The 23,339-nt window shown below is 47.8% G+C and overlaps 1 protein-coding gene across 1 annotated transcript; it reads left to right on the top strand.

The window, feature by feature from the left end:
- The first annotated feature begins 1,016 nt into the window (after positions 1 to 1,016).
- CCNF (cyclin F) lies at positions 1,017 to 22,928 on the top strand. The gene is made up of 17 exons (XM_016136505.2): positions 1,017 to 1,127; positions 2,246 to 2,400; positions 3,475 to 3,581; positions 4,474 to 4,541; positions 5,717 to 5,910; positions 6,300 to 6,353; positions 7,107 to 7,211; positions 7,541 to 7,618; positions 9,427 to 9,578; positions 14,051 to 14,215; positions 16,044 to 16,167; positions 16,433 to 16,613; positions 16,932 to 17,019; positions 19,084 to 19,183; positions 19,276 to 19,403; positions 20,121 to 20,290; positions 21,008 to 22,928. Exons 1-17 carry the CDS (start codon positions 1,112 to 1,114, stop codon positions 21,469 to 21,471), a joined length of 2,349 nt encoding a protein of 782 aa, XP_015991991.2. The 5' UTR covers positions 1,017 to 1,111; the 3' UTR covers positions 21,472 to 22,928.
- Positions 22,929 to 23,339: the final 411 nt, after the last annotated feature.

Genomic DNA, 23,339 nt, shown 5'->3' with positions numbered 1-23,339 from the left:
CTGTCCTCCCTCAGATACTTCTCCCAGAAAACTGCATTTCTTTCCTTGTCAGAGTGTCTCATGAAAGAGGTGGGATGTGAACTGGTTCCTGAAAGACAGGCCGGGTGGGCACTGCCTAATATATCTGAACAGAATGTTCGGCTGTGGCAGGCAGCAGCCATTAAAGCTAGCAGGTGCACTTCTCTTTTAGGAAGGACACCCAGGTGGCAACGGGGAGATGTTGAGAAGATTTGGGGAGATAGCTGATCAAACTGAGAGTGCTAGGTCTTGCCCAGGGGCAGGTACGGAGAAAGGGTCTAGGGTGAGCCACGTTCCTCGGAAAGTGGGGAACAAATATGCTGGCTGAGTCAATGAAGACTTCAAAGCCCAGGTCTCAAACTCAACTTTCTGCATTACAGTCTATGCAAACTGTAGGTGGGCCGCGAACAAGGCATCTTCTCGCCAGAAGCACTGGCGGGAAGCAGGACGTGCGACCTCTGGGAGAGGGCCGTATATCAGGGCCTCCTGGGAGCCCCGCTGCCGCGAATGCCAGCTTGCCAGCGTCCACAGAGGTAGACAACCCTGTCGAGGCCACAGCTGCACCGCGCTCTCTCCGCCAGACCCCGCGTCCGGAGACGCGGCCGGTCAGCACAGATCTTCACTGACAACCCACTGCGCGCCGTAGCTTCCAGTGGCCAGGACCTCTGCCGAGTCAGCAGCGAGGCCCAAACTTCGAACAGCCCAGGACTACACGAGCCATTTCAGACTGCAGAAGCCCCTGCGGGGAGAGACTAAGCCGCGATCCTCCGAGACCCCCCCACCGCCCCGGCCGAGAAGGCGGGGCAACCGCGCGGGTTTCACCAATCAAAGGCCGGTATTCGAATTCGCGTCCTGGCATGGCCAATCGAGGGCGTCCGCGGCCGGCGGGTTGGGCGGACCTGGGGGCGGGGCCCTGTGGACCCGCGGCGCGCGCCCCCCTGCACCGACCAATGGGAGCGCCCAGTGCGTTTGAAAACTAGGGCGGGCAGCGGGGCGGGTCTGCGCGTGCGTGCAGCGGCGCGCACAGGGCCAGCGGGCGGCTGGAGAGGCTTAGACCACAGTGACGACGGCTGAAGAAGCGGCGCGGGCAGCGATGGGGAGCGGCGGCGGTGAGCACTGGGCGCGGGCGGAGGAGGGATGGCGGTCCGAGACTGCGCTGGCCAGCTGGAGCCCTTTGGCCTGGGGTGCGGTGGTCCTGGTGGCGCCCGCCTGGCGCGAGGTTTAAATGCCAAGTAGCGTCCAGAACCCCGTAAAAGACCCGCGCGGGCCCCGGCACCTGTTGAGGGCTGTGAGCGCGGCTGCGGCTTCGGTGGTTATTACCATGGCGGTTAAGCGTTTCCACGTCTGTCTTAGAGCAAGGGAATGAGAACTGCGGTCTGGTAAAATTTGTGTAATCTATGGGAACTGGTCGCCCTGCATACAGGTCTGGCTTTCGCAGAACGTTAACTGCTGGTGGGAAGACCCAGGTGAAGAGCAGGGCTCTGAGTGAGGGGAGAAAAGTACAGTACCGTGGGGTGTGGGGGAGGGGTGAAAGAGTCGTGTATAGGGAAGACAGGAGGGAAGAGCGGGTGGAAAACCAGGTAAAATGGAGGTGAGGAGCTTCTGCCTGGGAGCTTCTAGGTTGTCCGCTTAGAATGAAGAAGGAGCTGCTAGAGTTGAAAGGAACCCCCTATGGGGAGAGGACACTGGGCAGCTCCGGACATCCGCAGAGTTGGGACCGGTCTGGCCTTCAAGTTCAGCCTTTGCTTCCCTGCTGGGCTGACCCTCCTAGTTTGGACTCAAAAACCAGATTGTTCAAGCCCACATATCCTTATTGAACATTATGCATTTTTGTAATGTGTTCAAATGGAAGCAAAGAAATTAGCAAGGGTCCCAGGGGGCTTCATTGAGCGTCAAATGCCAGGAGATCTTCATCAGCATTGGCTTTTTCCCTCATCTTATTGTCATTTGGGCTCTAGATCAGGAAGTTTCCCAATAGCCAAGTTACATGGTTCTTTGCCAATCACCATACATACTGAATATTTGAATGAATGATGATGTTTTCTGTAATCCTTATAATATTACTCCTTTATTCAATCTTTGTTGGGACTAGAAATATGGCTGGTTCCTTTTGTGGGGCAGAAGACAGTAACTAGTAAATCATATTCAGATATAATTTTTCACATCAGTAGAACTTCTTTCCAACACTTCCATCATTTAGACCATTCTGATTTCTTTTTTCCTTAAGTGATCCACTGTAGATGTGCCAAGTGTTTCTGTTACCCTACAAAGCGAAGAATAAGAAGGAGGCCGCGAAACCTAACCATCTTGAGTCTCCCGGAAGATGTGCTTTTTCATATCCTGAAATGGCTTTCTGTCGGAGACATCCTTGCTGTTCGAGCTGTAAGTTGTCAGATGAAAATAGTGTCAGCCTTAGTGTTGTTTATAACATCAAAGCCTCATGTTCTTAAATGTCGGAACAGAGCTTTGGCTACAAAAGTAGACAAGAGAAACAAGGATAGTATTGTTAATGGATGCTCAAGGTATAGGAAAGCTGAAACGTAGCACACTCATTGTAATGTTTAACAGAAAGTACCCTTTTATGACAGTGAAATTTCTTAAGTGAAATCTCTTAAGGAATAACATATGCTAAAACATATAATATTGTATCTCAACTGTAATCGAAAAATAAATTTTAAAAATTTATTTTTAAAGAAATAAGCTGGTATTAAAAAGAATAAAGTATATTCTTGAAGACAAATACCATGTAACATTCAGCAGTGAAAGGGACTCTGGGAGGTATTTTACAGATATCAGAACTGCAGCCTTACTTCTAGTAACTTAATTGAGGGCATATAGTGAATTAGTGGGAAAACAAAAACCCACTTTTCCAACTCCCAAAGCCGCCTCCATTTTGGTCATAATATTCATGGGTGCTGAGTTTCCAATGACAGTGGGAACATTAGTGCTTAAAATGCTCATTTGTGCTTAGGGCTCCCGCCAAGGGCAGAGGCTCCGGGTCCTACCTGAGGCTGCTGTCACATGTGCCAGTCTTTTCCAAGAGCCCTTGTTGACCTCCAAGCTCCAGCTATGCTCCTACTAGCAAGGCCCCAGTTAGAGGAAAACAAAACAGATTTCTGTCCTACTTGTTCCTGTAGAGTTGGTTTCCCTGACCCTTCCGGAAATAAACCCTTACAGAGGAGTTATCTCCCCTTTTTCAGCCCAGGTGCTTATTTCCTCTTCCAGGACCACTGTCCCCACATTTAAAGCTGCAAAGAAACTTGTTTCTGGACTCTTTTCTCTATTCAAAGCAACTATTGCTTTGAGACACAGACTGGGACCTTTACTACAGGGGTGAGGAAGGAAACAGGAGACCTTTTATCCATCTACATCCTGTCTTCAAAAGCTCTAGGAGCAGATCTTCTAGGAGGTCCCTTGATAATCCCCCCTACCCATCTTGCTTCCATTGTTGTGCAGGTACACTCCCAGCTGAAGTACTTGGTAGACAACCATGCCAGTGTATGGGCATGTGCCAACTTCCAGGAGCTGTGGCCTTCTCCAAGGAACCTGAAGCTCTTTGAAAGGTATCTCTGCACCCTGAGAACAGCTTGGCTGTCTTCAGGCCTCCCTGATATGCCCGCCTGTGTTCCAAGACCTGACCTGAGCTCTTGTTGTAGCCCCTATCAACACCTTATCCCAGCTGGAAGCAACTGAGGGCTGTCAGTCTCATCCATTGGGTCATATAGCTTTAAGAACAGTCATTAGTCATCCATGCCAGTAGTACATGTATGAATCTCATTAGTCACAACAGTGCTGAAGGGTCCCAATTGGGCTCTGACCCATCCCATGTGACTCAAACACAGGTCACTTTTGTGTGGAAACTTCATGCAGCGATTTTGTTCGAAATCATGTGATTGAAATCCTATTGTATTTCATTCATTGGCTAATCCCACCTTCCCAGCCCTGAGGGCCATGAGCCCCAGTGTGCCAGTGGTCCCAAGCAGGCCACCTGAGATGTCATCTACAAACTATACAACTCAACCATTTAAAATGTGCAACTCAATGGTTTTTAATATGTTTACACAGTTATGCAGCCACCAACACTGTGTAACTTTAGAACATTCTCATTACCCCAAAATGAAACCCTGTACCCAGTAGCAGTCACTTCCTATTTTACCTGCAATCCCCCAAACCCTAGGCAACCACAAATCCACTTACTGTCTCTATGGATTTGCTCATTCTGGACATTTCATATAAGGATTCGTATAACATGTGGCCTTTCGTGACTGACTTTTTTCACTTAGCATGTTTTCAAGGTTTATACATGTTGTAGCATGTCACAGGTAAATGACATGGGACTGTATTACCTAAAAAATTTTCCATTCAGAAAACAACTATTTTAGCTTCGATTGCTGTGATGGAACATAACCTTTATGGAATAAAATCATGTGATGTTTTATGTTTTTAACGCTCTAGGGCTGCTGAAAAGGGAAATTTTGAAGCTGCTGTGAAGCTGGGCATCGCCTACCTCTACAATGAAGGCTGTAAGTCCTTGCTCCACTTGATGCTGACATTTTAGAACAAGCAAGAGCCCTTCCCAGTGTTTGTAATTCAGTTACTCTTGTGTCTGGTGGTCTGCCTTACTGTCTCCTGCAGGGAGCTTGTGCCAGAGGTGCCCTGCTGAAGGGCCCATTGATGAACTTTGATTTTATAGGTTGGGGGAGTCCCCTCTTATTTTAATAAACACTTTAATTTCAGTTGGCAAAGAATGACTGAGCAGAGACTCATAATGGGGGCTACTTGGGCAGCCAGCCTTCCCCCAACTGCCTGCCCTCTGTCTGATTAACACTGCAGCCCATGCCTGGGCTGGGGCTCCTCTCAGCCACAGTTCTTCTCTGGAACACTGGGGCAGAAGTCAAAACATGCCTTATTTCATAGAGTTTCAATAACACAGGTAGCCAAGGCTCCAAGAAGGAGGCAGGTATAAGCAGGTCACAGCTGGCCAGGTGCCTGAATTTCTTCACCCCCCTAAGGGTGATTCTCCCCAAGGATCTATGTGGCCTTCTCCCAATTCTTGTCTGTCTGCTCAGCACACCAAGGAACCAGCCTATGGACCATCCTGTCCCAGTTCCCAAAAGGCATAAAGACTTGGGTATAGCCACCATTATTCTGCTTTTAACAGATCTGGTGTCTTGCTGAGTTGACAACTGTTGTGACTAATGAGCATTCCTCTTCTAGGCTTAGGAGAGCAGCAGTCCTGCCCCCACCAGACAGCGGTTCGCAGATAGAATTCATGTACCATACAACTCACCTGTCTATAAAGTATACAACACAGCGGTTTTTAGTATATTCACAAAGTTGTGCAGCTATCACCACTGCCTAATTTGGGAAATGCTCATTAACTCAAAAAGAAACATGTATCCATTAGAAGTTCCCAGCAGGAGGGAGGGTGGTCATAAGACACCTGTGTGTAAGGGGACACCTTCCCAACCTTCAAAATCCATGCTGCTGGGAAGACCCTGGTGGGCTCACATGATTCACAAAGTAAGGGAAGAAAAGGAAGTAGCCCCTGTCCTGGAGGGCCCTTCTTTCTTAAAACACCAGCAGCTTTGCACTCCAATGGGCTTAAGGTTTTAGACTTTCACAAAAGACCGTGGAGAACTTTTCACATTTATCCTCCAGGGATGTCTCTGGCTTACTTTCTGTTCGCCCTCCACAGTGTCGGTATCTGATGAAGCCCGTGCAGAAGTGAATGGCCTGAAAGCCTCTCGCTTCTTCAGTCTCGCCGAGCGACTGAATGTCAATGCTGCCCCTTTCATTTGGCTCTTCATTCGCCCACCGTGGTCGGTGTCCGGAAGCTGCTGTAAGGCCGTGGTTCATGAGAGCCTCAGAGCGGAGTGCCAGCTGCAAAGAGTGAGTCCTAGTGAGGGGTGCATGTAAGGCAGGCCAAGCTGGGCAGTCCAAGCCCCATAGGATCCTGGGAGGCAAGAAATCCTTGAGGGAAGATGCTGTGGACCTCATAATGTCAGGGATCTGAGGGCAGTGGAGGTGCAGAGAATTAAGAATGTGGATGTGGGAGTGTCCGGAAACAACCCAGCAGGAGAGGAGGCCTCAGAGCTAGTGGTTAGGGGAATCAGACTGGACTGTGGGCACATTGACAGCTGAGAAGGCAAAACAGAAGCTCCATGAAGGTTCTGTCCTCTGCGCAAAGGGGTGGTTAAGAGCCACAGGACACACAGACTAGGAGGGCAGTTCTTGGACATTCTCTCCACTGACAATCACAGCTCTTTCTTCTATTTCAGACTCACAGAGCATCCATACTGCACTGCTTGGGGAGAGTTATGAGTCTCTTTGAGGTGAGTGGAGTTATCCATTTCACTTGGATTCTGTGTCCCAGGCCTGGTTAAGCATATGGAGTATAGTAGCTCCACATTTTTGTGCTGATTACCTTCCTGGCAACCACAAACACTGAGGACCAGGAACTATGTGAAGGCAGCAGAAGGGGGCATCCAAGGTTCAAAGCTAAAGTGAGCCCTGACGTGAGAGGCCATGTGGAGCCAGGCAGAGCATCTAAATGCATTGGACCACAGTCTTTATTCGTTTTATTGCTCTGCTGTTGGGGGGCCTCTCCCACTCCTTAAACAAAGCTCTGTACATCTGAGAAAGTTTTAATAAGCTTTGTGATTAAGGAACCCCATCTAGAGCAGACTCAGGAAAAGTAGTGTCTTCTGGTGACAGGTGTGTGTTGACAGTAACAGGAAGGGCACTGAACACGAAGGAGGAGGTAAGGGAGCCCCAAGATAGCCTCCAACATCACTGGGAGTGATTTAGTGTGGAGGGTTGGCCCTCCAGGTGACCCAGGGTCAAGCCAAACAGTGTCCAAGAGAAAGCAGGGCCTGTGAGAGCAGAATTTGTGAGTTTGCTTTCTACATTGGGTGTCAAATTGTATATCTTTAAAGAAGTTATTTCTACTCCAGTTTAGTTAACTCATTTTATTAAAGATCAATGCATATGATCACTTAGAGGTAAGAAGAGAGATGAAGATGGTTAGTAGAATGACTTAGGAGAAAAAGACAAAAAGAAGAACAAACTGCTTGGATTTATTCCAGGATGAAGAAAAAAAGAAGCAGGCTCATGACCTGTTTGAAGAATCTGCTAATCAGGGATGTTTGACCAGCTCGTACCTCCTCTGGGAAAGTGACAGAAAAACAGATGTAAGTGGACCTGGGTCTGCGGAGGAGAGGAGTTATTTTGTCCATAGACACAGTCTCCAAATTGGCCCTTGAAGAAGTTGTCGGCATAGGGGGGATCCTCATACAGCTCCTAAGCCCCTTGGAGCCACTGCTCAATGGGCTGCTTTCATTGCTGCCCCAGAATAGCCACTGTCATGGGGGGGAGGGGGGATAAAAAACTGGGAAGAAAGTCCCTTCAAGGAGGACAACAAATTGGGGTAGGGGGGACATTTAAAGACCCTATGGGTCATTTCTGAGCTTCTCCAGAGATAAAACCATATAAAGTCATGGTGACTTTCTCCCATTGACAGATGTCTGATCCTGGACGATGCCTCTACAACTTCCGGAAACTCAGGGACTATGCTGCCAAAGGCTGCTGGGAAGCACAGGTAAAGTGGGAGCTGGCCTTTGTCCTTATACCTTTTGGGCTCCCACTCAGGAGGCAGTAAGACTGGCCCCGGACTGGAGCTGGGTTTTAAAGGAATCTAGTTCTGGAGTGTGTGTGGAGGAGAGCCCAGAGTGCCTCTTTCATCTCTGCCCATCTCTACCCCATCATCTCAAAGCCCATTGTCCCTAAGCCAGCCACCCTCTTCATTTCTAAGTGCTTATGGACTGTATCTGCTATCAAAATTCATACTGTTAACTTAAAGTTATCCTGTAAGTAAAGCTTATCTCAGCAGCAGAATTCAAGGCTCCTTAGAGCAGATGGGCATCTAGAGTGCTGGCCTTTTCGCTTCATGCGACCTGCTCACCAGTGTCAGAACCAGGACACCAGGGGTTTTTGGTGTTCTCAAGGCACTCTCTCCTTACATCTGTAAAGTCATGGTTTCAAGACAAATCAAAGAAAGCCAGGCAGATAGAGGCTCAACCACCTAAGCGGGTGATTGAGAGTTGTCTACTCTGAAAAGCTAAGAAAGAAAATCACAAAGCTGTACATGGCCCCGGCTGACAAGTCACAGAACACTGTAATGTTTGTGTCCAAAAGGGCAGTCAGCAAATTTACAAGACATATAACAATGTGATTCTATTGGAAGCTCAAACTCATCAATAAGAAAAGTAAGACCGTAACTAAAGTCCACAGGGCCTCAGTGCCCTTCAGAAGAAACAAACACGACTGGTGCAAACGCAGAGCAGCAGCATTCTGCTCAGCGCTGGTCAGAAGGGCACATGTTTCAACAACATCTCAGCATATGTATGTGCTCTGTTTTTCAGTGGATCCCTATTCAGAAAATACACATTTTTAACAGTGTCATTTTTGCTGGTAAAGATGTGATAAAATAGTCTTCCTATTAGTGGGGGCGAACATCAGGTCCGGCCTTTCAGAAAGCACTTGGACACAAGTAGCAGAAGGCTTAGCAGAGCCATTCTTGTGTATTGACCACATGAGCAAACAGGTGCAGGTGCTATACAGTCTGCACAAAGATATCTCACAAATAAAACACATCAGAGACACCCAAAATGGAAAAATAGGTGAAACATGCTTACAGATATTTCATATCCTAAGGAACCATGTTATTAGGTGGGCAAGGAAACGATGTATATATACTGTGATCACAAATGCATATACACACCGCTACAAATGCATAGAAAAATCTGAAAGGAACTAGAAATAGTGACAGTAACTATTTGAGGGCTTTGTGGGTAGGTGCTGGATGGTTCTTGTCCAAAGTGTTTGACACATCTCAGTTGATCCTCACATCCATCTGCCAAAGCAGTGCTGTATGCCACTTCATAAGAGAAACTGAGGTACAGCAGTTCCCCCAATTTTCTAGTGGTCACATACCCAGGTTTTAAAGCCAAGTCATGTGAGCCCCCAGTATGATCTTTGCCATTTTGCTATGAGGCTTACCCCTGAAATGTCCAGCCTTCACAATTAGGGGGTGAGCAGAAACAAAATTTTTTTTAAAAGTTGGCAGAAGACTTAAATTGGCTGAAGAGCTGTACCAGGGTTGGAAGGGAACTGACATTCCATTATATACCTTTAGTCCTTTTAAAAATTCTTTATCATGGAATAATATTACTTATTTCAAAAAGAATACTTAAAATCTTAGTCATGCTGGTTCCAGAAGGCTTACAAGGCCTAAGGAGGGCAAATGTTTATACACATCTTCTCCCTCAACAAACAGCCTTTCACATTCGGAGATAAAACCTCAAAAGCCACTGCTTTGCACTCATTTTCTGTGCCTTTCCTTCTCAGGTGTCTTTAGCCAAAGCCTGTGCAAATGGAAACCAACTTGGATTAGAAGTGAAAGCTTCCAACGAGATAGTCTGCCAGCTGTTTCAGGCCTCCCCTGCTGCCAATAAGCAGGAGGTTTTTTCCATGCAGAAGGGACTCAACGACACAATGAGGTGAGGGTTCAAGCCAGAGCTTCTAATCAGGAGGCAAAGTGACCAGTGGTCTCTAGAGTGAAGAGAATTGTCTCTTCTGTTTCACCTAAGCCACCTGTCAAAGAGCATCCTGTGTTGTCGACCTCACTAAGATCCCCTCATTCATGTGTGGGTGTGTGTTTTCTAAAACCAATAATGCTTAAGTTATTCAGGGCTTCGAAGAGAAAATATCCCATGTAATGTCTGCTCTCTCCAGTTTTCCTTTTTAAGCCTCAGAATAAGTTAAACCAATTTAAATAGAACAAAAACCAATCTTTATAAAATGATGGGATTCATATCTCCAACTTCCGAAACCAAAAAACCACCTTTTCTTTACAACCCATCCTCATGAGCATCAACTTGGTTTGTGAAACAACATGGCCATCCGAGCAAGCCTGAACCAAGGACTTATGCCTTCCAGGGCCGCTGCACTATGCCTGGCAGCGTGAAACCCCAGCATGACCTACCTCTTCCTACAGGTCCATTTTTCTCCCAGGTTTAGAGATAAGACACTTGTACATTCAATCACAGAACATGTTAATAAAATGGAAAATGTGAATAAATTTTTAAGCTTATGCAAGAGATTTCAAATACATTTTGGATTTATAATGGGCAGGCTCTGGCTAAACTGCAGCAGTCAATGCCCAGCACATAGTAAGTCCTCACACTGTAGGATGCATCCTTTGTTCCCACGTTAAATGTCACAAAGCTATTTTTTTTTTTATTCCGCCCCCCTCGACTTTATTGAAATATAGACAGTTGCTCATATTTACATTGTACAATTCAATGACTTTTTTTCAATTATAATTGGTATACAATAATATATTAGTTTCAGCTAGTTGTTCAGCATGGTGATTAGAGATCTATGTAACTCACAAAGTGATTACTAAATCTAGTACTCCTCTTCCCCCTTACATATTTATTACATTATTAACTACTTTCCTTATGCTACACTTTATATCTCCATGTCTATTTTGTCACTTTCCATTGGTACTTAATCCCTTTGCCCTTTTTCGCTGTCCTCCCCACCCCCCTCTCATCTAATAGCCCTCAAAATATTCTCTATCTATGAGTTTATTTCCATTTTTGTTGTTGTTTATTCTTTAGATTCTAAATGTATGTGAAATCATGCAATATTTCTCTTTCTCTATCTGACTTATTTCATTCAGCACAATATCCTCTACGTCCATCAAGGCAATGTCTTTCCATCCCCTTCCTTTTAGTCTCTGTGTGTCTTTTAAGCTGAGTTTAAATCTGAGTGAGCCACTTGTAGGCAGCATATGTAGGGGTCTTGTTTTCTTATCCATTCAGCCACTCTATCTTTTGGTTGGAGCACTTAATTCTTTTCTGTTTGAGGTACTTGTTGGTAGGAATGTAATTTTTTCCATTCTTTATTCTTGTTTTGATACGTATTTTTCTCTTAAAGAAGTCTCCCAACATTTCCTGTAATATTTGCTTGGTGTTGAAAATTTTCCTTAGCTTATTTTTGTCTAGGAAGCTCTTTATCTGTCCTTTCAATTCTAAATGATAGCTTTGCTGGATAAAGTTTTCTTGGTTGTAGATCTTGAGTTTTCATCACATCGAATATTTTGTGCCAAGCCCTTCTGTCCTGCATTGTTTCTTTTGAGAAATCAGCTAGCTGCCAGTCTTATGGGTACTCCCCTGTAGGTAACTAGCTGCTTTCCTGTTGCTGCTTTTAAGATTCTCTCTTTGTCTTTAAGTGATGGCATTTTAATTATAATATGTCTTGTTGTGGGCCTCTTTGGGTTCATCTTTTTTGGAACTTTCTGAGCTTCCTGGGGTTGTAGGTCTATTTCCTTCACCAAGTTAGGGAAGTTTTCCAACATTATTTCTTCAAATAGCCCTTCAACTTCTTTTCTTTCAGGTACCCTTATGACACGGATGTTTTTACATTAATTGTCTCATAGGCTCCTTAACTTATTATTATAGTCTTGGCTTCTTTTTTCTTGCTGTTCTGATTGAGGGTCCTTGGCTTCCCCTTCCTCTATATCTAAGTGGTTCAATCCTCTTCTTTATCCACTCTATTTATTCCCTCTAGTATACTCTTCATCTCAGATCATGTGTTTTTCATTTCTGACATTTCCTTTTATAATTTCTATTTCCATTTTTATATTTTTTATCTCTTTGTTAAAGTTCTCATTGAATTCATCTACACTTTTCCTAAGTTCATCTTTATAACCTTTCTGTGTCTCTTTCTATGTACTAAGCAATGCTCCTAAGTCTTCCAGTCTTATTAGCACAGCTTTATGATGTAGGTGTCTAGTGGCACAGTCCTGAGAGGGATTTGGCTGCAGGCCAGGTTTAGCCCCAGCCTGTGCCCTTCCAGGGCCACCCTTTAAGATTCAGCAGGCCATCCATAGTTGCTATGTTTTTAGTTGCCTCAAGAAACTACACCAGAAACCAAGGCCAGCTGCCACTAGTGTGAGTCTTGGTGCTGCTTAGTAAGGAGCACCAGACTCACGGAGGACACAACTAGATGTGGCTTGGGTGGGGCTGTGAGTTGGCGGAGGCGGAGTTTCAGGGAATCCTCTGGGCGGAGCGACCTCTATTGATGATGTTCAGCTGTGGCCAAGCTGTGTTCATACACTGGGAGGTGAGGAGGGCTCAACAGAGGAACAGTGGATACTGCCGGCACTTCTGCCTGGGAAAGAGCCTCGCCTCTGGCCCTCACTCTGACAACTCAGTGTACCCCTATAAGTCCCTGGTGTCCTACCCCTGGGCAGCCAACCCAGCGCTGGTGCTCAGAACGAGCAGGTCTGTCACTGTGTTTCTCAAGTATGTGTCATTGGAAACCAGCAGTGTCATGGACACATGGACACGGCCCCTTTAAGAGGTGTCTGCAGCTGCCACAGTTTCCGTCTCACTCAGCCGCTCCCGCTGGGCAGCCTCGCGTCTTTGCCCTCTCCTACCTCCTACTACTTGCAAGTTGATTATTTCTCTCCCTATTTGTAGTGCTTCTGTTCATCTAGATCCCAGATGATTTTCCTTGCTGTTTACTCTGTGTTTTTATCACAACTTTGATTTTGTTGCAAGAGGGATGAACAAAGCCTCTATCACCTAAGCCATTTGTCCCCTCTTATTTTTTTCAGAAAGCTATTGTGATTTTGAATCCTGTGCCTGTGGTGGCAGTGGCAACCCCCCACCCCATTTCTCTCAGCTCTTCCCTCTTTCTGTTAGAAGAAATATGCTGATAACACCTTGTGCCTCCTCAGTCTGCCTTTTCTCTTTTCTTTCTTTTTTTATTTTTTGGACTATTGCTATTCCTTTTTTCGTGGGTAACAAATTTTGCTTTTTCCTTTTCAAGAACTAAAGCAACTATTGAAATATCATTTCAGCCCTTGAGTTGAACATCTTTCCATTCTCTATGCCAGGCAATTGCCAACTTCCTTTGTTTTTATCGAGGTATAATTGACATTAGTTTCAGATTTAACCATTTTCAAGTATATACTTTGGTAGGTCTTTTTATAAATCAGATTGTTAAACTTGTTAATTCTGTCTGTGTAGGGGAGCTTCTTCTGTTCCAATAGTGACTGGATTAAACCTTAAAACACCTGAAGCTCATGCTCTTCCTCCTTCTGGAAGAAAATAGAGGCTTATCTTCCTTCTTCATCCCTTCCCCCTTCCGTTCCACCACCACTGCTTCTCTCTTTCCATCTGCCTATAATTGCTGCTTCTCTCTAGGCTGACATGAGGAAGCCATCCCTCCTGTCTGCAGAATCTTGCAGAATCAGTTTTTCTCTCTCTCGCTTCTGTCTTCTCTCCTTTGTTCAGAAAGTCACTTAATGTACTCGGGTATCCTTGCCATTGCACGCAGCATTCCTTGTGATGTATATATCCCTGGGCCTAGGTTTTAGCCCTCTCAAGGAGGGACCCCATCCATGTCCGTGGGCTCTGTCAGGCTGTGTCCTCCGTCAGGGTTGCTAGGTGACTGAGAACTCCAGCTCACAGGCTCAATACATCCTGCTTTGACTATGTTCTTGGCTCTTCGCTCTTATGCAGAGGTTTTTGGTGAAGGACCCCACAGGTGAGCTGTTCCTCAGGAAGAGTACAGGTTTGCAGGAGGACCAAAGCTCTTGAACCTTTGAGTGACTTTCCTCTTGTCCTGGGGTCTGTAATCTGTCCCCAGCTTTATAGAGCGGACCAACCTTGACCCTTACCTGTGAGTATCCATGCTTATCCAGTACCTAGTGGGATCTGTAGGGGAAGCAGGGACACCGATGTGTGAACCCACTTGCTTCTCAGAAACAGAGTTGAGAGACATAGGCCCTCCCCAGCCCCCTCAAACATTGCATCTCAGCCTCAGATGGTTCCTGGGTAAACTGATGGTGCAGATGACCAGCTCACTCTCTTGGGACAGAGAGGCCATTGGAAATGGGAAACAGGATGTTTGTGAATACTCGCTCTAGTGTTCAGGGGTGGTGCTCTTCCCACAGGTACATTCTAATAGACTGGCTGGTGGAAGTCGCCACCATGAAGGACTTCACGAGTCTGTGCCTTCACCTGACTGTGGAATGTGTGGACCGGTATCTACGGAGGAGGCTAGTGCCCCGGTACAGGCTCCAGCTGCTAGGCATCGCCTGCATGGTCATCTGCACCCGGTGAGAAGCCCCTCTGCAGCCAAGACCACAGGACAGTGCTGCTTGCTAGCCCTGCCCAACTTCATGGGCTGGCTTTTCAGGGAAATAAAGGCTTCAGTGTCCCACCTCATTAGATGGGTTTTATTTACAGAGTGTCTAAGTCAAGCAGTCTTCCCCACACAGGTTTACTCTGCGTGGCCACTCGTCCCAGCACATGGTCTCAGGACTCAAAATAGTTGGCTATTCTCCACAATCCTCCATCAATACCACAGAAACACTGCTTTTATGTGTTTCTCAAGTATGTGTCATTGGAAACCAGCAGTTAGTGGGTCTCAAATGCCCCACTCAACTCCCCACAGACCCCACTCTAACCACACAGACAGGGCACCTGCTCTTTGCATGGCAGCCTGCACCCTTGGCAGCTCTGGTGTTTCAAGTTGTACCATCTTCAGTTTTACCTAAATCTGCCATCCCTTAACAAATACCTGTCTGTCCTAGTTTTGCCTTTGGAAACAATGTGATTCCTACTATATATTTTGAATTTTCTAGTTTTCCTAAACCAGACATCACCCTCATATCCTACTATATATTTTGAATTTTCTAGTTTTCCTAAACCAGACATCGCCCTCATAGTCTGCCATTTCCTCTGGGCCATGCTTTCCAGACCAACCGTCCTTGTCTGTAAGGCTTGGGGAGTAAGGAACAAACTCACTGCTCATAGTGGTGTGAACTACAGATTGATTTCTTTTACACAGCAATCCAGAGGCAGAGGGTCACGTCATTGGGATGGATTTTCTGTTGCAGGAGATCACAGAGAAGCCCCAGTTTTTCTTACTCTCTGCCACCCCCATGACCCCTAAGATCACCATGTCCACCTTTGCAGCAAGCTCAGTCACATGGCTGCAGTGGAACTGGAAAGTGTGGTCTCTGGATAGTCGTGGAAGTAGGGTAATACGACCATAGGTAGTGGGAGCATGGGTGCAGACTGCTACACACTTGTCTGGGCCCCTCTTAGCATTCCAGGTCTCCTGGACAGAGATGGCTGAACAGACAGGGTCTCTGCCTCCTGGACCTAGATGGCATAATTACATCCCTGCTGTCAGAGACCCAGTTACTGGACCACAGACTGACCAGCAGTGAGATGATAATTGCTTAAAAATTTTAGAGACTGAGATGCCCTACCTCTGCTCTCAAAGCAGTACCTGTGGCTGCTCCAAGCACAGGGCTGTCGCCCACTTGCATCTCACCCTTTTGGCACCTTACATCCCAGTCCCTCTCATTCAAGCTGAGAGCAAATTCAGCAGCTGCAGAATTTTTAGTACAGAGCAGCCCCAGGCTTGGCCGCAGTCCACCCTTGCCCTCGGCAGACCACTGGACCAGCGTGTTCCCTGATAGTTGACACTGATGGAGAGTAGAGAACAGGGTGACTGCTTGCCTAAGGGACAATCAAGATTCTTGTGGCCAGACTTCATGCTGTGTATAGACCTTTGAACAACCTCCAGCTCTGTTGGCTTACCTGCCTCCTAAGTTTAGTCACTCTGTAGAATCTGGCACAAGGCAGGGCAACCCCTCCCTCAGTTGCTAAAAAGACTACCAATCACATCCTCCATGAGTACCTTTTGTAGAAACATCTGTGCGCCTGGTGGTCCAGCTACTCCCACTGGTCAATAGCTCTAATCCCTTTTCTTTTCCAGCCCCTTAGGACAGGATTGTGCGACCTTTTCAGTTCCCCTTAGTGGCCACAGACAGCCAGGTCTACTCTTTTATCCCCCTTTGTCACTGAAGCCTAAAGCGATCGCCCTGCCAAAGGAAAAGGACTCGATGGTCAGACCCTTTCTCCACATTCCAGGTTCATCAGCAAAGAGATCCTGACGATCCGGGAAGCCGTGTGGCTCACAGACAACACGTACAAATATGAGGACCTGGTGAGGATGATGGGAGAGATTATCTCCGCTCTGGAAGGGAAGATTCGAGTAAGTGGCCATTTGCTTTTTCCTTGTAAGTCAAAATAGTGGTCATGTGAGGGGGCAGCAGGAGCCAAGGGCATCCACATAGTGTTGAGCTTTCCTGCCCTGGGAAGCCTTTCTGGACCCAGAAGGCATCTTATCACCACATGCCTTGGTGTCCAGCCTGAACATTGGTTGGGCCAGACCCCAAACTGGGCCAGCCTCCTTGTTGAATGGGTAGATGAGTCCTCTCTGTGCTGAGAGCCCACTTTCACCTCCCTGTTCTGTCTAGGTCCCCACTGTGGTCGATTACAAGGACATCCTGCTGACGCTGGTCCCTGTGGCACCAAGAACCCAGCATCTGTGCAGCTTCCTCTGCGAGCTCTCCCTGCTGCACACCAGCCTGGCTGCCTATTCCCCAGCCCACCAGGCTGCAGCTGCCCTGCTTTTGGCGAGACTGATGCATGGGCAGAGTAAGAAGCCTGGGGCCTGAGGGATTTCTAGAGTTAGGAGATGATGCTCTGATACAAAGAGGAAAAGGGGAGAAAAAGAAGCAGGCTTACCTCTTCTGGAGAAGAAAACACCAGAATGGACTAAAAGCTATTCTCTGGGGGTGAGGTTAGGGATGGTTCTAATTTAAGTATTGCCCACACTGTTGACATTGGGCAGGCACGCGTTGTATGTGGGGTCTCTGCAACTCAGAGCTTGGAGAAATGCCACAACAGAACCATCTGGGCTGTGGGTGTGAGTGGGATTCAGAATGGCCCCACCATTCTTGCTTTCCTCCCCAGCACAGCCCTGGACCACTCGACTGTGGGATCTTACTGGGTTCTCCTGTGAAGACCTCATACCCTGTGTCTTGAGCCTTCATCAAAAGTGGTGAGTCAAAAAGAAATGGATCTTCCCACCCAACCTCTGCCACAGAGGCTGTGTCCTCAATTATGGGGGACAGAGGCTCTCACAAGAGGGCCATCAATCCACACAGACCTTTCCTGTAGTGATTTGTGTATCTCAAGTTGACACTTAAATATTCCAGGGCCATGTTGCTTATTTCACTTGTTTTTAACATTTGATGTGTGTGCAGCAAGCAGCTCCTCAGGCCTAATTCCATAGGCAGCAACTGTAACAGATAAAATGAGACCATTTCTTGACGGGTGGGAATTTCAGTGTACGGCACAACACGTTGTGACCTAGCTCTGGTAAACTTTGGTCTGCAGGCACATACCTGGCTGCTGCCCATCGCCGTTCAGTTTTTATACTCTCTTCCTACTCTTTGGCCCCCTCACTCTGGTCCCCACTACCCTCCCCACCATGGGCATATCTGCTAAAGCCCCCATGACCACCTCCTTCTTCCACCAGGCTGAGCTGCCTCAGTGTTCCCTTCCCCCTTGCATGAGACCAGTTTATTTCAGCTTTCTGCTTCTCCTCAGATGCCCCTAGGAGATGTACCCACTTCCAGGATTCAGAACACATCTAAAGCCTAAGCCCCATACCCCCTGCCACTTTATCCAAGCCAGAACCCCTCTCTTCCTAGGGCCATTCCTCCTCATAGATTGTATTTGGTGCTCTGTGGACAAGGCCCTGTCATCCTAGCAGAGACCTTGGGCCAGCCAATTTCTGCTTCTCTGTCCCTGCGTCCCAGGGGCTCTCGAGGCCAATGCACTTTCTTTGCACATCTCGGGATCTGATTCCCTTGGCCTCCACTGGCTGTCCATGGTCACTCCCCCAACCGCCACCTGGATTACTGCGGTGGCCACCTCTGAGCGTGTCACTTCCACTTACACCTTCTGAGTTGAGATCAGAACTCTCCAGCTCAGCCCTGATCCCTCTGACCAGCCCCTGCTCTGGCCCATCTGCTACTTCTCCCCTTTCCCCACTGTGTTCCAGCCTCAGGGTCCTGTCAGCATTTCCCAGGGGTTGACATGGGCTTCAGCCCACTGTCTTCTCCTGCAATGCCCTGACCTTATAGCTGATGAACAGGGAGTACAGGTGACAGTCGGTGGGTCAGCATGTGTTTGACCCCTTGGCTGCTCACACTAGAAATACAAATAACCATTACCAGGCTACCAAAAGTTATTGCTTAGGCTGTCCTCCTATCCCACCCCCCCACCCCCCCACCCCAGTTTTTTTCCCCAACACTGTGATGCAGTGTTGGCTCCTACATGCCGGCCCTGGGTTCCCTTGTGATCCCTGCAGCTACCTGAGGGGTTCTGTTAACCCATTTTTCAGAGGGGTCTCCTAAGACATAACAGGGAGAAGTACCAGATCCCACAAAAATCAAAGCTGGGTTGAATCTAGATAAATTGAAAACATTTATTTAAAAACTAAACTTTTTTTTAAGTATAATTCAACTACTATCAATTTTAAAATATTTTCACCACCCTCAAAAGAAACCTGCACTTGAAAAGAAACCCCCATATGTCCCCTTCCCCTCCACCCCTAGGCAAACTCTCATCTGCTTTTACTCTCTGGATTTGCCTATTCTGGACATTTCATAGAAATGGGATTATGTAATATGTGGCCTTTTGTGGCCAGTCTCTTCCAGCTACATAATGTTTTCTACTGTAATAATATTCTACCATGTGAAAGGACCACATTATGTTTACCACGTGTATGTATATCGATGGACATTAGGGTAGTTCCCTCCTTTTGGCTATTATGAATCATGCTGCTGTGAACATTCATATACAAGTTTCTGTGCAGATGTGTGTTTACATTTTTCTTGGGAATACACCTGGGAGTAGAATTGCTGGGTCATAGGTGACTCTAGTTTCAATCTTAGGAACCACCGTTTTACTTGCCATCACTGAGCTGTTTTTCAAAGTGTGTCCCCTCTCACTTCAATGAGAGAGGCTTCAAAGTCTCTCTGGGTCGGGATGCCAACAATGCCTGCCCTGGAACCTCACCTGTGCCTCACTGTTTCTCATGTTTTCCTGTTTGCAGCTTCCATGATGATGTCCCCAAGGACTACAGGCAAGTCTCTCTGACCGCCGTGAAACAGCGATTTGAGGACAAGCGCTATGAAGAGATCAGCCAAGAAGAGGTGACACCTTCTGTCCTGCTGGTCAGGGTGGGGACAGGCCCCTGCCTGCTCCTCGGGCCTCATCTTTCCCTCTGACCCTGGCTTCTTCTCAGGTGCTAAGCTATGGCCAGGTGTGTGTGGCTCTAGGAGTGAAACAAGAGAGCCCAGAACCCACATCTTTCCTCAGCACAGGAGACATTGACTCCTTCCTCAGCTCTCCCTCTGCAAGGAGAACCAAACGGTTAGTAGCCCCGCATCTGTAAGGGAACGATTCAGTGTTGGCTCTTGCATACTGGGCTTGAGTTTCCTCGTGATCCCTGCAGCTGCCTGAGGGGCTCTGTTACCCTCTTTTTCAGAGGGGGCTCCTAAAGCATAACAGGGAGAAGCAGCAGATCCTATGAAAATCAAACCTAGGTTGAATCTGGGCCTCGGGTCTGTAGGCCTGAGCTGCACTGTCTGCAGCTTCATCCTCCTTCCTCCACATGCTGTCTCTCATTTCAACGGTGCCCTTCGAAGATGGGCTTGAGCATGGGTTGAGCCCAGCTCAGTCTCTAGCCCTGCCACTCACCCATCACATATCATTCCACAGTGTTGCTGGTACTCCCTGCACTCCAGCTGTACCAGCATCTCCCTTGCTCCCCCCATTTCCACCCTAATCTCCTGTGTGTATCCCATTTGCCTCTGTCTCTCCCATCTCAATGTCCTGGCTGTACCACCTGGAATAACTTCCCCTCCCCCCTTCACCCATCAGAACTCATATTGATCCTGCAAAGTCCAGATGAGCAGGACCCTCACTGTGCTGCCAGCCCTGCCTCTGGGACTCAGGGAAAGCACTGGGTGGCTGTGTTGTCCCTGTTATACCACACTGGGGGAGGTCAGGCAGGTACCAAGGACCAGGCAGGGCCTCTCAGCACTGCCACCTGTGACTGACTGGGTTACTGGCATCCCCACCTCATAGGAAACGAGAAAACAGCCTCCAGGAGGACAGGGGCAGCTTTGTCACCACACCCACCGCGGAGCTGTCCAGCCAAGAGGAGACACTATTGGGCAGCTTCCTGGACTGGAGTCTGGACTACTGTTCCGGCTATGAGGGTGACCAGGAGAGCGAGGGCGAGAAGGAGGGTGATGGTGAGTCCCGCAGCCACAGAGCCGCCCAGGGGCTATGGCAAACAGGGCAGTGGGCAGAAGGGGGGCTCTCATCAAGGGCCCCTGGGCTTACCTGCAGAAAAACATGTCCAGACACAGGTAGACGTGAGAGAACAGCCGCTAGGACACTTCAGGTTGGGGTCAGGAGAGAGGATTTGGGCCAAATGTTTATCCAGCTTGCCTGTGTTGATGAAAGGACCTCATCAGAGCACGGGGAGAGGAAGAGACCCTGTCTGGAATTCATAATAAGATCTTTCCAGGACATTGTATGAGATGTGTTCTCCACTGCCTTGCTGGGCTCTGTGCCACATGTACTCCTCCATGGGAGGCTGTAGGAGAGGAGCCTTTGTCCCCATGTTCTCAGGCAGTCATCTGCACAGAAAGCCCAATTCAAGCACATTCTGCCAATTTTCCAATTGCTTGCTTTTGTGGACATGAAGGGGGTTAAGTAATTAGATGACCAGTTTGTTGTCACTTCCTACTGTCCTCTAAGTCCCATTGGGTACCATCCCAAGCTTGAAGAAGGCACTTCACTCTCAATTTTTTAACCCAAAGGAGATCAGTACAGGGAACTTTCTAATGATATCCAGGACATGTGGCCAAGAGCCGCACCTATCCTGGCTGAGTCTTGACTGAGCAGGACGTCACCCCAATGCGTAGGTTGCGGCCTGACCCCCCCCCCCCCGACTTCTCCCACAGTGACGGCTCCCAGTGGTGTCCTTGATGTCTCCGTCGTGTACATAAACCCAGGACAGCACTGCTGCCAGGAATCAAGCGACGAAGAGGCCTACCTGGAGGATGAAGGATGCCAGGACCTACACGCCTTGGCGCCAAGCACCCAAACACCTTTGGCCCCGGGGCCCGAGCCCCATCTCTGCAGCAGCAGGGAGCTGGGCAAGGACATTACAACCTCAGGGTATTCCTCCGTCAGCGCAAGTCCCACAAACTCCTTAGACGGCGGCCCTCCCCAATCTACCTCAGCACTGTCCCCAGGCAGTGACTCAAACACACAGCCTTGCCACCATCATACCAGGAAGTCATGTTTACAGTGTCGTCCCCCAAGTTCTCTGGAGAGCAGCGTTCCCCAGCAACAGGTGAAGAGGAAAAACCTATCTGCCCCCAGCAAGGAGGAGAACACAAACTTGGGCTTCCTAGAGCTGTGAGTGTGTCTGAATGTTTGCTTAGAGAGGGCTGCTGCTGCATAGGGAAGAGAGAACTTGGGGCACTAAGTGTCTTTCACAGGGGAGTCCCATTCAAGCCATAAGAATGTCTAAATCAGAACAAAAACTCAGATCCTTCTCTCTGAAAAGTTTAGCCTCAATGCAATTGTGCCATGTAAATCCTATTTCTTTGTTCCCTCCTGTCTGTCCGTCCTTTCTGGGAAGCTTGAGCCCATGTCCTGATAATCCTATCCCCATTCAAATCCATCCCAGAAGCCAACAATTTTCATAGTTGAGAACACATGTGAGCCAGGTAGACTGGCACAGCTCACCCCTCCCTGCATCTCTCTGGTTCAGGGTTCTAGGGAGCTGAGAGCACTGAGCACACCACCATGCCCACCTTGGCCTGCCTGGGGCATCCACTCCTTTACAGGGCAGAGGGTCTCATGGTGAGCATTGTTATGGAGTGCTTGTGGCCGCTAGGCTTGAAGTCTCTGACTTTTTGCAGGCCAAGGCCTCAATGTCTTGGTAATAGGTTCCCTCCCTCCCACACTCCCAGCTCATTTTAGAAATCTGTCCCTCCTCCCAAAATCATTTTTCTGTGTCCCCAACAGATGCTGTCTGTATGAACATCTCTCTTTACACTGAATTTCTGGGCCATTTCTTTTCCTGTATTTCCATCCTTCACTCTTCTAAGATGAAAACAAAAAAAGTTTAAATAGAAGATATTGAATTTCTAAAAACGAGATTCTTAACATTATGTAGATTCAAACCTCTCAAAGCTATCTTGATACTCTTTATGCAAAAAGAATTTTCCTAGAGAGGTTAGCCAGAAAAAAATGTCATTTGTAACATCTGAGGTGACCTAGATACAGAAGAGCAAGATGCAAAAGACCTGTCCCTGCCTGCTGGGCAAGGGTAGGTCAGCTGTGGGTTCCTGAGAATAAGTGGAAAGACTCACACTCCCCACCTCCCCCCACCCCCTGGGGGCAGCCGTAAAAGCACCTGAGGTATCTGCCAAAGACTGACCCTGACCTTTCCCCAGTTGGGATGATCACTGATACTCGCCCTGTTGTGATAGCTTATTTCCTCTTGAAATGTCAGAAAGAACCACTTGGCCACAAGTGTCCCCAAATGCTCTTGAATCAAAACTAGGGACATGGAGATGCTAACTCAGTGGTGGCTTTTTTGGGTGCCTTGGTGTGTATGTGTGTGTGTGTGTGTGTGTGTGTCCCCCAGTGGGAGCTGTCTTTTTGCTACTGTAAGAGAATTCTGACCACCCCAGGCAGGGTGTGGTTGGGGTAAGGGGACCCTGGCTTTGGGATTGCAGACCTCTCTTTTCAACTCTGTGCCCCTGGGCATGTGTGAGCCTCAGTTTCCTCATCTGTAAGATGAGGCAATAATACCTACCTCACAGGGGTGTTGTGAGGATTAAATGTGATAAGGATAGTGGCAGCTGAGTGATGTGTATATCTGAACTGTCTTCTTATATCACTTCCTATTGTCTCCCAAGTCACATTGGAGCACTTGTCCATAGCCCCTTGTCAGAATCCCAACTCTGGATAGTCCCAGCCTGCACCTGTAGGAGAAAACCACTCCACTCCAGGGGGACCTAATACCACCTGACCATAGTATAAGGTCTCCCCAAGTCCTAAGAGTCACCTTAGCGAACCCCTACTGTGATATGGGGTCTTCTTGTGTCTCCTAAATGCTGATTATACCCTTTTCCCTCCCTCATACCTCACAGAGAATGTCATGGTTAGCATGAATGGTGTCAGCCTCCACCTGTTATGCATGAAAACAGGCCACTGCAGATGGAAGGGCTAAGGAATAGTTCCAGGGCTGCCTGGGTCCCAACCCCATTACCCTCT

This window comes from Rousettus aegyptiacus, unplaced genomic scaffold (genome assembly GCF_014176215.1).
Source record: "Rousettus aegyptiacus isolate mRouAeg1 unplaced genomic scaffold, mRouAeg1.p scaffold_m13_p_8, whole genome shotgun sequence".
Taxonomy (NCBI): domain Eukaryota; kingdom Metazoa; phylum Chordata; class Mammalia; order Chiroptera; family Pteropodidae; genus Rousettus; species Rousettus aegyptiacus.
Note: the sequence above shows the minus strand (reverse complement) of the source record. Positions and strands in the feature narration are given on the sequence as shown.